Genomic DNA, 13,167 nt, shown 5'->3' with positions numbered 1-13,167 from the left:
TCGGGAGACTGCGAGTGAAGACAATAGGTCCAGTTCGCCGCTTTATATTGGCCCTTCACATTCCTTCTCCGTTCTCCAAGGGGCGCCGGCAGGCATCGACCGCCTACCCCGACAAGGGCTTGAAGAAAGCCGCCAGGGTGCCATGTCAGAGATTCGCAATTTGTTGTCTGCGGGAAACTGCCGTATCATGAGGGCGGAAATTAAGCGTGAACTGTTCGTCAGGCAGCGGAACATGGCGATAAAGAGCTAATGGTAAAAAGGTAGGCCGGCCAAATGCAAGAGCACATGACTTGTCAAGCGTGAAAAGCATCCAAAACAGACACAACCTATGTTGTGAGTCATCGAAATTACCCTCAGCGCCCCTAACATGCAAGCCCAAAGCTTCAGCCTGGCGACATGCGTGGGCCAACAACATCGAAGATACGTTAGGTGCAGCGAAGTCTTCCCCATGAATGGATAGCAATGCCAAAGCTTGCACGTTAATGATACAAGCTTGGCTCAAGGAAAATCCGGCTATCATTAAGGGCCAGTTGAGCATTTTGTCGAAGATTGTCCTCATACTTATCCTGCTCGGTAGAAATTGCGGCAAGCAAAACATAATTGAAAGACACAATCCACGCCTTTTCCCTGAATTTCTCTGGTTCGAAAACGACTTGTCTAAGGATTTCATCTGACGGGAAGCGAAAAAATGGCTGTTCAAGCTCGGCTTGCTCCAAAAACTCTGGTGAAATAAGTTTGAAGTTAGTATTGGAAGTTCGGGGTGTGGCTCATTCCGAAGAAGCCAAAGATGACATGCGAGTAAAACTAGACACTTGGTTTTCGAACACAAATACGGTACGAGTCTCCTAGCTATATTGACCACTTCGACAGTGGAATGACTAACTCGCAAGGTCAGGCATTGACACTGGCTATGAACAACGATCGCATCTCAGCAGATGCTAAACAAATTCGTGAAATGAATCTAGGAATCAGTAGTGTCAAGTTTCAATACTTACACATCCTGACACTATTACTGAAGAATGATCGGGCCTCGAATATCCGGCTATCTTGTGCTCGCGAAGCAATCTCCCTTCTTCCGTCTTTAGTATCGAACTGGGGCTCAGTATACAATGGAGTTATCTGGTATGGGGGAGTTTTCCCTAATCCTTTGAAGCAAGCTAACAGCAATCTCCATATAGGCAGCTTCTGTATTATCCGTTCGCTCCTTTCTTCGTGATATTCGAGAACGTCGTCCATCAATCTACCAAATACCCGACACTTCAGCAGGATCTACGTTTCTTAGCCACGACGGTAACTTACTTTGCTGAGATGAAATTCCAAATGCGGCTTTTATCAAGTGTCTGCTCCAAGCTCCAGCATACTGCAACTGTTTTCCTCCAGCTTGCTCAATCTCACACCCGCCATTTCAACTCAAAAAGTCCTGCCGACAACGCAACTGACTTATCCCAAAATCCTAATTATTCCGGGCTTGATGAGCATGGTACAGAGTCGTGGGATGACCTGACTAGTACAGATCTGGGTAATTGCGACATGAAAAGCTATTTGAACTGGTTACCAGTCGACATGGATGTCACATCACGGATTCTTGAAGCTGAGATCCAAGATTCAAGATTTCATGATTCTGACTGCACACCGGAGAATAGTTCAACATACTTCCGCGGGCCAACGACGGAGCGCGTGTTCGATTGGTTTCTATGGGATGAGTACTATGGCAGTGTTAATAATTAAAGTTGATCTAGCGCGACTTGCAATTCGGAATTATGCAGTATGACAACAGGTTCCCCGAGGAGGAGCTCAATCGACCCTGGGGGACTAGGTCTTTTGTCCCAGAATGTGTGGCCATTGCTCGTCACAGGGACGTTTTCCTCAAACCTAAACTCTAAGCCGCGTAGCGTAATCCGTCTGCTTTCCTCTGGTAGCACGATAAGTACTCGAGATAAACGGGTTTCACACTGACGCAGCCGTTCTTGGGCTGATCGCTGAGGAGATCTTCTACTCCCCGACTTTGAACGACACCGCCTACATTTTCGATAGTTCCATTGACATCTATAGTGGTATCGGACACCTATCAAAGGGCTAATCGTGGGCTCTTCTCTGTGAAATCTATAATTACTGTTCATGCCCCATCCTCGCGCCCGGGAGTAAGAGCTGCCTGCAGCCATAACTAGCGGACCCAGCCAGAGCGAAAACGACAACACCCAAAGCATGGTTAGCCACAGTGACTAGCCCTGTTACCGCCGTTGATATTTGCCGGTCATTCCCGATGTTGAAACATATCTGGTGGAATATAATTATCGGATCTGAATGGATGTGGACTTGACGGAACCAGACGTTGGCAAGGATTCTTCCTGCTCTACCGGCAGAACAAGCCAGTTGCAATGCTAATTTCCGTGCACGTGGCAGCGAAGCGTTGCACGTTAAATACCGAACGACGGATAAAGGCCTGGATCCAATTTTTTCTGTTGTCACCATCATAAGAATTATAAGAATAGCCCGGTTATGCATCACGTGAAGAAAATATTCACCCATACTTGAGTAACTAGGTAGACTTTTGAGCCATCTCCAACTATCTACTCAATTTGAGTTCCCAGTATCATGCCCTCACAACGTCAATTTCATTACGTTGAACCCAACTGACAAGTCTCCTCTGACCCACATGGACCCTCACTTGGTTTAGTCGACAGTTTTAGATTCTGCAATGTCTGTTGGCTCACAAGATCTTCTCACCTTGTTTTCTACAGCTTAGCTGACAAACCGCTACGACGGTGATAATTTCCTATCGCACCGATATCAATAAGAATGATCCATGGTCCGGCAAGATGCCGGCATTGAAATTTGCCGCAGCCAATGAAGAGACTAGATGCGGCTCCCTAGCTGCTTCTATAATAAGTGGGTCTAAGTATCGAACAGAGTCTGAGGATTTTGAATTGGTATTCTTTTTTTCGAGAAAAACCTCAGCGATAGTCTTGGCCCAGCTAGGCTGACGGAAATCTTTTAACTTGAACATCAGGCTTGACCGCCTCTGGGAACCTTGCTAAACGTAAGAGACTTGCCACCCGTCCGTACTGGCAACGTTGCAACATAAGCGGAACCTGCCGTGCTTCGCATACCGGGACGTCGATGCGAACAACCGGCTGCATTTCCGGGGCATAAACGCCCTGGAGAGAGAGAAGACGACTCTCCCAATGATGTCAGTGGTGATAGCTGCCGAAGACACGACCGAGCATTGACGTGCTCCACCACCGCGGGAAACATTCGCACAAAATTACTACGTAGTTCACGGTAGTTGGATTCTACCATGTTTGCCGAGAATATTCAATCTCGAACAAACAGAATGATCATCTCTGCCCTAACATTAGCGTATCCATAAATTTGGCATCCATTCTGTTGAGGGTATCGCTTATCCCGTTACTTAACGGTTTGTGTTCATCTTTCACATCGTAGACAATCTACATATTTCTCTCTCTCCCATGACCACCGTCATTCTCCAAGATATTCCACGGTCCGAAAGCTTAATTTTTGGGGCTTCTTGGCAGGTAGCGCCCGAGTGGGGGAAATAAAAGTGACGGCTTACAAGTTCTCGAACGCTACCACGGATGCATTTAGTGAGTGCCGTTCGAACAATTTTGCGTAACTGTCATAATAGAAGGTATGGTCAATAGGTAGATAATACAAACTAATGCAAAAATGCAATCTAATTGGCCGGGTTTTATCCCTGTTCCGCGCCCACGTGCTCGACAGGCAGGTTCTAATGGTTTGATCCCTGGCACGTGGGCTGTGATACAGGATCATTTACTCACTATATTTCATAATAGTTTCGACGTCTATATAAACTAGCACTTCTCCGTAGATCCTGATGCCTTTAATTTTAGTACTATCGTGGCAAGCTGCAGCCACCATGAAGATCTCTACCCTTCATACTGCTGTCCTGGGCCTGGCTGCCCTCGCCAAGGCCTCTTACATCAACTACACCACCGTCACCGGCTATTTCATGCAGGACGAGGTGTCAACAGACCCATCCACCTTCGTTTACGTAAGTAAAAAATTAGCCCGAATCTAACGACAGCTTTTACTGACCGAAATAGTACGAGGAGAACTTCGGCCTTATTAACCGCACCTACGAGGGTGAAACATACAACAGGAACTCCAAAGACCTGACTCAATGGCAGCGTTTCTACAACGAGGTTGTTCGTCTGAACCAGGAATCTCCTTGCAACGTCGAGTACAAGGTTTTCTTCTTTGGACGACACGGCGATGGGTATCATAATGACGCGCAGGCCTACTATGGTACCCCGGCATGGAATGTATGCCCGCTCATTCCATCCCATTCTCCATGGATACACAACTAATAACAGAGCAGTGCTACTGGGCTGAGATCGACGGCAACGACACGACCACCTGGCACGACGCTGCGCTCTCTCAGCTCGGCGTCGAGCAGGCACAAACTGCCCACAACTTCTGGCAGCAGCTCATCGTCGATCAGCGCATTCACACCCCGGACGCTTATTTTACTTCCCCGTTGACCCGTTGCCTGCAAACCGCCAACGTGACATTTGAGGGTCTGGAGCTGCCCCGTAACAGCGCGTCCTTCAAACCCATGGTCAAGGAGCTTTTTCGCGAAGGCATCAGCATCCACACCTGCGACAACCGCCGAAGTAAGAACTACATCCATAATCTGTTCCCTGAATGGATCATCGAGTCGGGATTCACGATAAACGATGAGCTCTGGAACGGCATCACGGCCGAGACGACCGATGCGCAGAACATGCGCTCGAAAAAGGTATTGGACGAGGTGTTTGAGGAGCTTGGTAATCGGAACCATGAGCAGAATCTTTTTGTTTCCGTCACTAGTCACTCTGGTGAGATTGGCTCAATACTGAGTGTGTTGGGCCATCGCACGTTCAGTCTGAACACCGGCGCCGTCATTCCGGTGCTTATTCGGGCGGAGACGCAGGAGAAGGATGTTGTCACGAAGTGCCACGCCTGGACGGTCAGTGCACACTGCACTACGCCGCCTGCGACATCTCTTGCCAACTGTGTGTGTGCTTCGTCGGCGGCAGCGGTGACGACACCTTTGGTGACTATGACTTCTGAGCCCTCTACGACGAGCGGGCCGGTGTGCTACGATGCGTAGGATGCGGTAGATTTCCCTCTGGAGATTTATATTTGGCCGCCAATTGAACACCGGGATTTGGGAGAGTTGAAAATACCATTGTCTACCGTAAATTTATCACTAGAGATTTCGAATAACATGGTGGCGCTAGGATGGATGTTGGTCTAGTTATGTTAAAACAAGAGAATAAAGAGGATTGTGCATTCTAATTAGCCACAGGTAACTCATCTAAGGTGGCTCTCTTTCGTTCAATCGTGTTGGCAACTATTGACTCAACGAAAGGAATAGTAGAGCCAGTCCTCAATAAGCTAGCATGTGTACGAACTGATGCTTAGATAGGCAAGTATAGCAGAAGAAGCTATGATAAAGCCTAGGATGCATCACGCAAAGCAGCACCGCATGCTCTTGTCACTCCCAGAATAAATTCCTCGTTCAACCGACGGCCGACAAGCTGTACAGCCACGGGACATCCAATCATTTGCTTGGGCGAATCTACTTATTGTCAGCCCTTAGCACCAGTTCAAGATAGATTCACATACAGGCCTCCCAAATCCGAGACTCTAGCTCATTTCGTCCCCTATATTCTGGCTTCAGATCCTCGTCCGGCGAGACCCTGGTTACTGGTAGCGTGGTCGCGCAGTAATCGAGCACGTTCCAAAGGCTAGTATAGTTGTCGTAGATGAATCCGTACCTATAAGCGTCAGCAAGGTTTCCACTATCAAACCTGGAAAACCTACTTCGGAGACGCTGGCCACGGGCTGCATGGCATCAGCAAAGCATCCATCTCCCTACCTGTTTCTGTTCGTATTCTAGTAGCTGCCCATGACTGCAAGATACTTTTGGCATACTTGGTCCGCTGTGTCTGTGCTTTCCAGAGGTCAGATACCGTGGTAGGAACATTTGCAGATATTTCGTCGGTGCTAGAATGGCAGGTCATCTCGGCGAGCAGCTCATAGCCCCGAGGCCATGGTTCATTGGTTTTGCTTAGGGTTTGACCTAGCAACTCGGCGGTAGCAGACCGGTACAAGACATGCTTTAGGGTGTCGAGGAACAGCGGCTCCTCACTGAAGTCATCAATTCTGTGTTACGTTTGAAAGCCCCATAGGATGCGCGCAAGATTAGTGACTTACATTCGGAACTCAATAACATTATGCCCCGAAGCCTTGAGGGCTGCTTTTGTTAGAAGCAAACCCCTGGTGACAGGGGGCAGAGGTTTGACAATTCCATCGTCGAGTAGAAGGCCTGGGTTGGTCAGAACTTAGATAACTCACCAAGATAGCACTCACCGAAGCATAGCTGCTTTGGAATCTCCACGTCGCGCCACGGGATGGGCAGACAGTCCGGGTCGTCCTTCATCCACGGTTCGCTTTTCAAAACAGCTTTGCTCCAGATCTCAATTCCATCCAATGACTTGGCCATAGGACCAATTGCATTTCGTATAGCCTCCTGACCCTCAAGACTGTCTTGGATGCCATACGTAGGGAAACGACCAGAGGATGGTTTCAGGGAGTACAAGCCACAAAATGAGGCTGGTATACCTGCAGATGTTAGCAGGGACCCTTTTGCTTATATATCCAAAAACCTACGAACAGACCCACCAATGTCTGTACCAACACCCAGAGGAGATCCTTTGAGCGCGAGCAATGCACTCTCGCCCCCCGACGAACCACCGCTGGACATTCTTCTATTATAAGGGTTGGAGGTATAGCCATAAATAGCATTATATGTCTACCTTTCCGTCAATCGCATGTCGAGCTTCCAGGCTTCGCCTCACTCACCTCGCCCGACATGAGGGCTGTCGGGACATTTGTCTTGCAGTACAAGATAGCACCGCTGCTTCTCAGAATCTTTGTGACCTCTGATTCATATTCTTCTGGTGTCGGCTGATTCGCAAACGCTGTATAACCAATGGTGGCGTCGGTTCTCTCGACTTTGAAGCAGTCTTTTAGCGAGACTGGGAGGCCATGGAGGGGGCCGCGCGGAATCCCGGATGTCGCATATTCGGTGTCTAGGCGTTGAGCAGCTTCAAGAGCGCGGTTGAAGAATATTTCGCTGAGGCAGTTGACCTGGCAGAGGTATGAGTCTCGGTGCAGTTTGTTTAAATAAAATGGGGCCTACAAGCTGCTGGGCGATAGCCGCTCGTTTGCAGAAGGCTAATGTGACCTAATGACATGAATCAGCATTCTATTGCACCAATAGCTACGCCACTTACTTCGTGTGAGCTGTAGTGTCGATCGAGAAGCTTCTGCGTCAAAACGGTCACGTCTGTTTCTGTAATTTCTACTTCCCTATCTGTTAAGATACCGCACTCGGCAGGGACTGCAGTGACATCTAGCTGATCATCTGGAACTTGGTCAGGTCGCAGTTGCCATGCTAAAGGAATTTCTGCATCACGAGCTGCTCTCTTGGACTGTGCAACTGTGGCCCACAGGGGAAAGTGATTAGATGGATTGCTGTTACGCGAGGACATTCCGGCAATGCTGAGGGGAGACAGTGGTGATAGTATGCATACGCGAACGTTTCCAAGAGCCATTGACCAACAGATGATATCCTATCTTCCTTTCAACCATATGTCATTACTCTATCAGCGACGATAACCGTGGAGCTGGTCCCAGTCTGTGTATCCTGGTTTGCTGGTCGGCTCCGCCTATCGCGATCGGGTTTCCCGATGGGTCACCCGCTGATAGGCAGTCCGGGTCCGGGGGGCGTTTATCGCGTGGTAGGATGGGGACCCGGAACTAGGAACATGTAGTCATAGAGATGATCCTTTGAGCACGCGGAGACATGACTTATTTGAGTGCATCTTCGCTCCCTTTCAATTCGATCTAGATAATACCATCCATCGAAGCCATGTCAACACAACCCGACCACATTCAGGACCCGAGTACGTCCAAAATCGAGATAGAACAACCCGATAAGGATGCTTCGCGGCAGGTAAACCCTGAGCCCGAGGAGAAGAGCCATGCTTCTGCGGCTGATATCCTGAGCGGCAACGCTACTCACGAGCTCACTCATTTTGAGGCTAGGGCTGCCCTCATCAACGCGTGAGACTCCAAGCCCTAGGCCATACTTGAATTATTAATGTCCATCATAATTAGTGAAATCGACAAGTTCGGGTTCGGCAAGTATCAAAAATGTATCTGGCTGCTCTGCGGCTTCGGCTATTTCCTCGATTTGGCCTGGGCACAAGGTGTGGGCCTCATGGCAACGGCTGTGTTGTGAGTCTGATGACAGTTTAGGAAATGACAATTCTCTAACGTGTTTGCAGCCAGGAAATGGGTGTTCCCGCTGACAAGCAAGGCCTGATTTTCACCTGCTCTAATGCCGGTCTTGCGTGAGTGCCTATTTCAGAATGATCCCGTTACCCCCAGAGACTGAAATTGCAAAGTATCGGTGCCTTCTCCATTGGCATTGTCACAGATATCATCGGCCGCAAATGGGCCTTCGAACTTACGTGTCTCATCACCTCGATCTTCGGCATGCTCCTGGCGGTGAGCAAATTTAACTACGGGGCGATCTGTGGCATCTATTTCCTCTCGTGTATTGGCCTCGGCGGCAACATCCCCATTGATGCAACAATTGCCCTTGAGTTTCTACCCCAAAACCGTCGTTACCTCGTGTCCTTGCTGGGGATTTGGCAGCCAATCGGTGTGACAATTGCCTCTGCCATCGCTTATGGCACCGCGGCCAGGTATCGCTGCAACGTGAAACTCCCAGCGTGTAATAATGTCAAAGCCGGAGAAGCCTGTTGCACTGTCTCGAGCAACATGGGGTGGAGGTATATGGTCATTATCATTGGTTGCATGACTCTCGCCATCTTCTTCGCTCGTTACGCCCTATTCCCCTTCTACGAATCGCCCAAGTGGCTCCTAAGCAAATGTCGTGAGCAGGATGCCATCGATGTTCTCCGCAAGATCGCTAAATTCAACGGCGCCGATGATCCCACGCTCACGCTTGAGGATTTCCGCGAAGTTGACCTTCGCTACGAAGTTGAAAACACTGAACAGACCAGAGGTAGGGACGCGAAGACTTATATATTGAACATGTTCAAAAGCTTGGAGTTCTTGAAAGATCTCTTCACGAAGAAACTGGAGTGTATTAGTTTCGTTCTTCTTGCCCTGGGCTATATGGTAAGAGGCTTAAACTGGTCAGCTTAGCATCATGTGCTGACAGTCATAGGGCAATTACTGGTCATTTAACTTGGCTGGCTATTTCTTGCCCATTGTTCTCCTTAGTAACAATGTGGACAGTGGCACCGACAATGTCTCTGACACTTACCGGGAATATGTCTACATCTACCTTCCAGGTGTGATCGGAGCCATCGTTGCTCTTCTCTCGGTTCAAATGCCCCTGTTGGGCCGCAAGTGGTCGCTTGTCATTTCTGCCGCGCTACAGGGGTTTTCCATGGCCATGTATACGCAAGTAAAGAATACTGCCGGATATGTGGGTTTAAATGCCCTTGAATACATCATGCAAAGTGTAGGTTTTGTGATGCAGAGTTCAATTAGATAACAGACTGACCAGAGCTAGTATTTCAACGCGGTTCTGTACGCCTCAGCGCCTGAGATGTTCGATACAACCTACCGCGCCAGCGCAAGTGGCATTTTGTCTAGTCTGGGTCGCGTTGCCGGCATCGTCGCTCCATTTGCTGGTCAGAAGTATATCGCCCAGGGCCGCGCCGGTGTCCTCTGGCTCGGAGCCGGGGGCATCTGGCTGGCTGCTTTCTTTCTGTGTTTCCTTCCAATCGAGATGAGGAACCGACAGATGTACTGAGTACGAATTATTTATTATTCTGCGATATATTATGATATAGCCATATATATTGCAGAGCTTGGCACGCATAAAAATTAGCCTTCCAAAGTAATGAACGAGTCAGCAGTTATGAATATGACCTATTAAAGTATTATAATCTGTATTTCACGCTGTTTTTATATATAAAATATTGGATTGACCTTTTTTTACGACTAGGTTTTGATGCTTTCCAGTATCAGCTTCTTATAGTGCTTTTCGGATAGCAGATATTTATGTTGATAGAGGGTAGGTATAGAATACTCTCCAGTCAGGATTATCCTAGCTCCAATATAATACAGTACATACCCTCACAGCACTTTTGGACGTAGTCCCTTTGCAAGCAATATATCTCCTGCCCACTTCCATTATCCTAAGTTGGCCGCTGTCAATTATAGGCAAGTGGAGCGCGGGCTAAGACGCTAGTACGGGGGCGTTCGGAGTTGCCGCGATAAGGCGCTAACGGTAATGGCGGGCGCTCTGGCCGGCGGCTTTGCCGATACTGCTATCGCTGTCTCAGTTATCTATCATCCTTGGACAGTTATTTCGTTCTTAGCCAACGGCAGAGACCGGCCCCCCAGTAAAAAAGATCGGCCGTGGAAAGAAGACCCTATTGGAACCGAGAATCCGCAATTTGGAGATGCTCCGTAGTCCCCTAGAAGCCGGGCCCCTCGCCGCATCGGAGGAGCAGCGGGAGCAGGGGGCTTCAACAACGTCCGCCGGGGGCCGACCATTCCCCACATCAGCCCTTCTATTAAAATTGCTATCACCCATTCTCTGGTCACCTATCATTCTTTGCTCATCCATTGATGGTAATCATGCAACCGACTAAGACCGACCCCCCCGTGAGAAACGGCTTCGACATCACCAAGGGTATCAAAGCTACCTCCAATGATGGCAGCACGGCCGAGGGTGCCCTTCAAGTCGAGCGTCATGACTATATCGACATGGCCCCGACAGATCGAGAGCGCTCGCACTCCATGGAAGGTTTCGACGATATCTATACCGACATTGTCGATTACATCGTGCGCTGCACGCACCGAATCTGGGATGAGCGTGACATTGGCTTAATTTATACTCACTACACCCATAACTGTGTTCTTTATGGTACCATGGGTACCATCTACGAACGTGAATCCATCGTGCGGGATACTATCCAGCGTCTGGTCACCTTCCCCGAGCGCCGTGGCATGGCCACCCAGGTTCTATGGAATGGGGACGATAAGAAAGGCTTTTACACTTCCCACTTGGTCACTGGCACCGGCCGGCACACCCAGTACGGCCATTTTGGCCCTGCCACCGGGAAACTCTTTGTGTCGCGCACCATTGCCGACTGCATGATCTACCATAACCGCATATACCGCGAGTGGGTGGTCGCCGATAACATGGCGATCGTCAAGCAACTAGGTCTAGACCCCAGCACTCTCGCATACGATGCTGCCAAGGCCCTCTTTGACAAGGGAGTTGAGGCTGTCGACATTGGCGAGAACCGCCGTCTTATCGGCCAGCAAAACCCGCAATGGGAGGCGGATAGCTCCATTGCAAACAATGACCTCGAGGCCGAGACGCTGGCTTGGCTGCATGACATGTGGAACTGTCGCATGTTCAGTCGCGTCGAGAAGCACTACGCTCCCAACTGCCAGTATCACGGTCCCAAAATGACTGAGCTGTACGGCCCTTCTGCGGTCCTGCACCAACACCTGGGCCTGCTTGGCTCCATTCCCGATGCTGCCTACATGCCCCAGCACATTCTTTCCACACCTTGTGAGGAGGGTGGTGTCAAGGTTGCGGTCCGCTGGGTCATGGAGGGCCACCACCTTGGATACGGTCTGCTGAGCGAACTGGGAAAGCCTACTGGGCTCCGCCTCCAGATTATGGGCATGACGCATTACCACTACAAAAACGGCAAGATTGTTGACGAGTGGAATATATATGATGAGCTGTCTATTTTCATGCAAGTGAAGCTTGGTCAGCTAGTTGAAGAGGCTAAGAAAAATGAGAAATAAGGGTGCAAATTGCGTGCTGAACTATAAAATATTGTTATTTCTCATCAATTAAACGCTCTTTGTTTAAAATGCACTCTCTGTTTATCTTCATGGCGGTAATTTGCAGTTGTCTTTCAGCAGCAGACTCATTATTTTATGATTTTGACTAGGAGTCAATGGCTCTTGATTCCATGGAGAGCACTAGAATACGGATGTTGTCTCTACATGACCTCCGCTAATAGATATCATCTAGTAGACTTGGCCAGGCCGTAGCCTCAAAGCCAGCCTGTTGGCACATTTCCCACAGATCTTCTCCCAAGTTGTTCTGTATTGAATCTGGCGCATGACTGGCGTCTGTGGACATTCCACCTGGATAGCCATTTGCGACGCGCATATGTGCATTTCCAGACAGAATTATGTTCGTCATCCCTCGCAGCAGGGTAGAATAACGGCGTGCCAGATGTCCTTCAGGGGGGCTTGCTGCTTCAAGTGTACGGGTAGCCACATCTACTAGACGGAACAGGAGGGAGCTGGAGGCTTCATCGCCGAGAACTTCCACTGGTTGCTGGATATGTGGGCGAAGATTCACTGTCTTCAGTTAGTCTTTTGCAAAATCAAAATGCAGACGAACTCACAGTCTGCAAAGTTATTCAGCCAGCTGTTGACCAGGAAGAAAGCGGCGTAGGAGATAACGACATAGTAATGGTCAATGGCAAAGGACATAATGTCAACCATGCTTGGATCAGGTTCCAGCTGTGCAGGGATGATAGACTTGTATGGCGCCCCTATTGAAGGTGGATGTGACGTGTGCAAAAGGATCTGGCTGGCCCATTCAATTGCACACGTCAATACCTTTCCCGTACGCTGGGTAGAATCGCTGACATCTAGGAATGCACACGCATAAGATAGTCTGTACCATCTGAGAGATGTGAAGGGGAAGTGTTTGCTCAGAGCGTCCATTGACCGATCACCCAGACTAGATGTAAAATTCCCTTCGATAAGTTCCACATCTTTGTTGAATGCCTCGACGCTCTCGACGGTCATCGGGCGACAGCCACTGAAGTTGGCACTATAGGCCACCCGGAACAGAGATGCTAAGCGTATATCCGTAGTTTGGACGTATTGGCATCGGAGAAAGTTATTGAGCACGTCGTGAAGAGGTTTGGGGTCAAGATACGATGGGCGTCGAGCGGATAATGCAAGGCTTGCCGGTGTCAGCTTTGACTGCAAAATACTCAGCTTCGGATACTTACTAGTGGTCACTTTCCACAAGATAAATCA

General features: G+C 49.1%; 4 protein-coding genes across 4 annotated transcripts; 3 read left to right on the top strand and 1 right to left on the bottom strand.

The window, feature by feature from the left end:
• Nucleotides 1-3,898: 3,898 nt before the first annotated feature.
• PFLUO_LOCUS7293 (Probable phosphoglycerate mutase pmu1) lies at nt 3,899-5,134 on the top strand (the record flags this gene model as incomplete). The annotated part of the gene is made up of 3 exons (XM_073784921.1): nt 3,899-4,033; nt 4,086-4,304; nt 4,361-5,134. 3 exons carry the CDS (start codon nt 3,899-3,901, stop codon nt 5,132-5,134), a joined length of 1,128 nt encoding a protein of 375 aa, XP_073641328.1.
• Nucleotides 5,135-5,644: 510 nt separating this feature from the next.
• Nucleotides 5,645-7,444, bottom strand: PFLUO_LOCUS7292 (uncharacterized protein; the record flags this gene model as incomplete). Its single annotated transcript, XM_073784920.1, has 10 exons — nt 5,645-5,804; nt 5,851-5,871; nt 5,962-6,192; nt 6,244-6,355; nt 6,400-6,651; nt 6,712-6,841; nt 6,892-7,179; nt 7,232-7,276; nt 7,326-7,358; nt 7,418-7,444. The coding sequence occupies 10 exons, from the start codon at nt 7,442-7,444 to the stop codon at nt 5,645-5,647; spliced, it is 1,299 nt and encodes a 432-aa protein (XP_073641327.1).
• Nucleotides 7,445-7,963: 519 nt separating this feature from the next.
• PFLUO_LOCUS7291 (uncharacterized protein) lies at nt 7,964-9,886 on the top strand (the record flags this gene model as incomplete). The annotated part of the gene is made up of 6 exons (XM_073784919.1): nt 7,964-8,157; nt 8,212-8,331; nt 8,382-8,447; nt 8,502-9,243; nt 9,293-9,592; nt 9,644-9,886. 6 exons carry the CDS (start codon nt 7,964-7,966, stop codon nt 9,884-9,886), a joined length of 1,665 nt encoding a protein of 554 aa, XP_073641326.1.
• An 833-nt stretch (nt 9,887-10,719) lies between these two features.
• On the top strand, nt 10,720-11,907 carry PFLUO_LOCUS7290 (uncharacterized protein; the record flags this gene model as incomplete). The annotated part of the gene is made up of 1 exon (XM_073784918.1): nt 10,720-11,907. One exon carries the CDS (start codon nt 10,720-10,722, stop codon nt 11,905-11,907), a length of 1,188 nt encoding a protein of 395 aa, XP_073641325.1.
• Nucleotides 11,908-13,167: the final 1,260 nt, after the last annotated feature.

The sequence above is a fragment of the Penicillium psychrofluorescens genome (genome assembly GCF_964197705.1).
Source record: "Penicillium psychrofluorescens genome assembly, chromosome: 5".
In the NCBI taxonomy this organism is placed as follows: Eukaryota; Fungi; Ascomycota; class Eurotiomycetes; order Eurotiales; family Aspergillaceae; genus Penicillium; species Penicillium psychrofluorescens.
The sequence above is the reverse complement of the archived record's forward strand: the minus strand, read 5'-3'. Positions and strand labels throughout refer to the sequence as shown.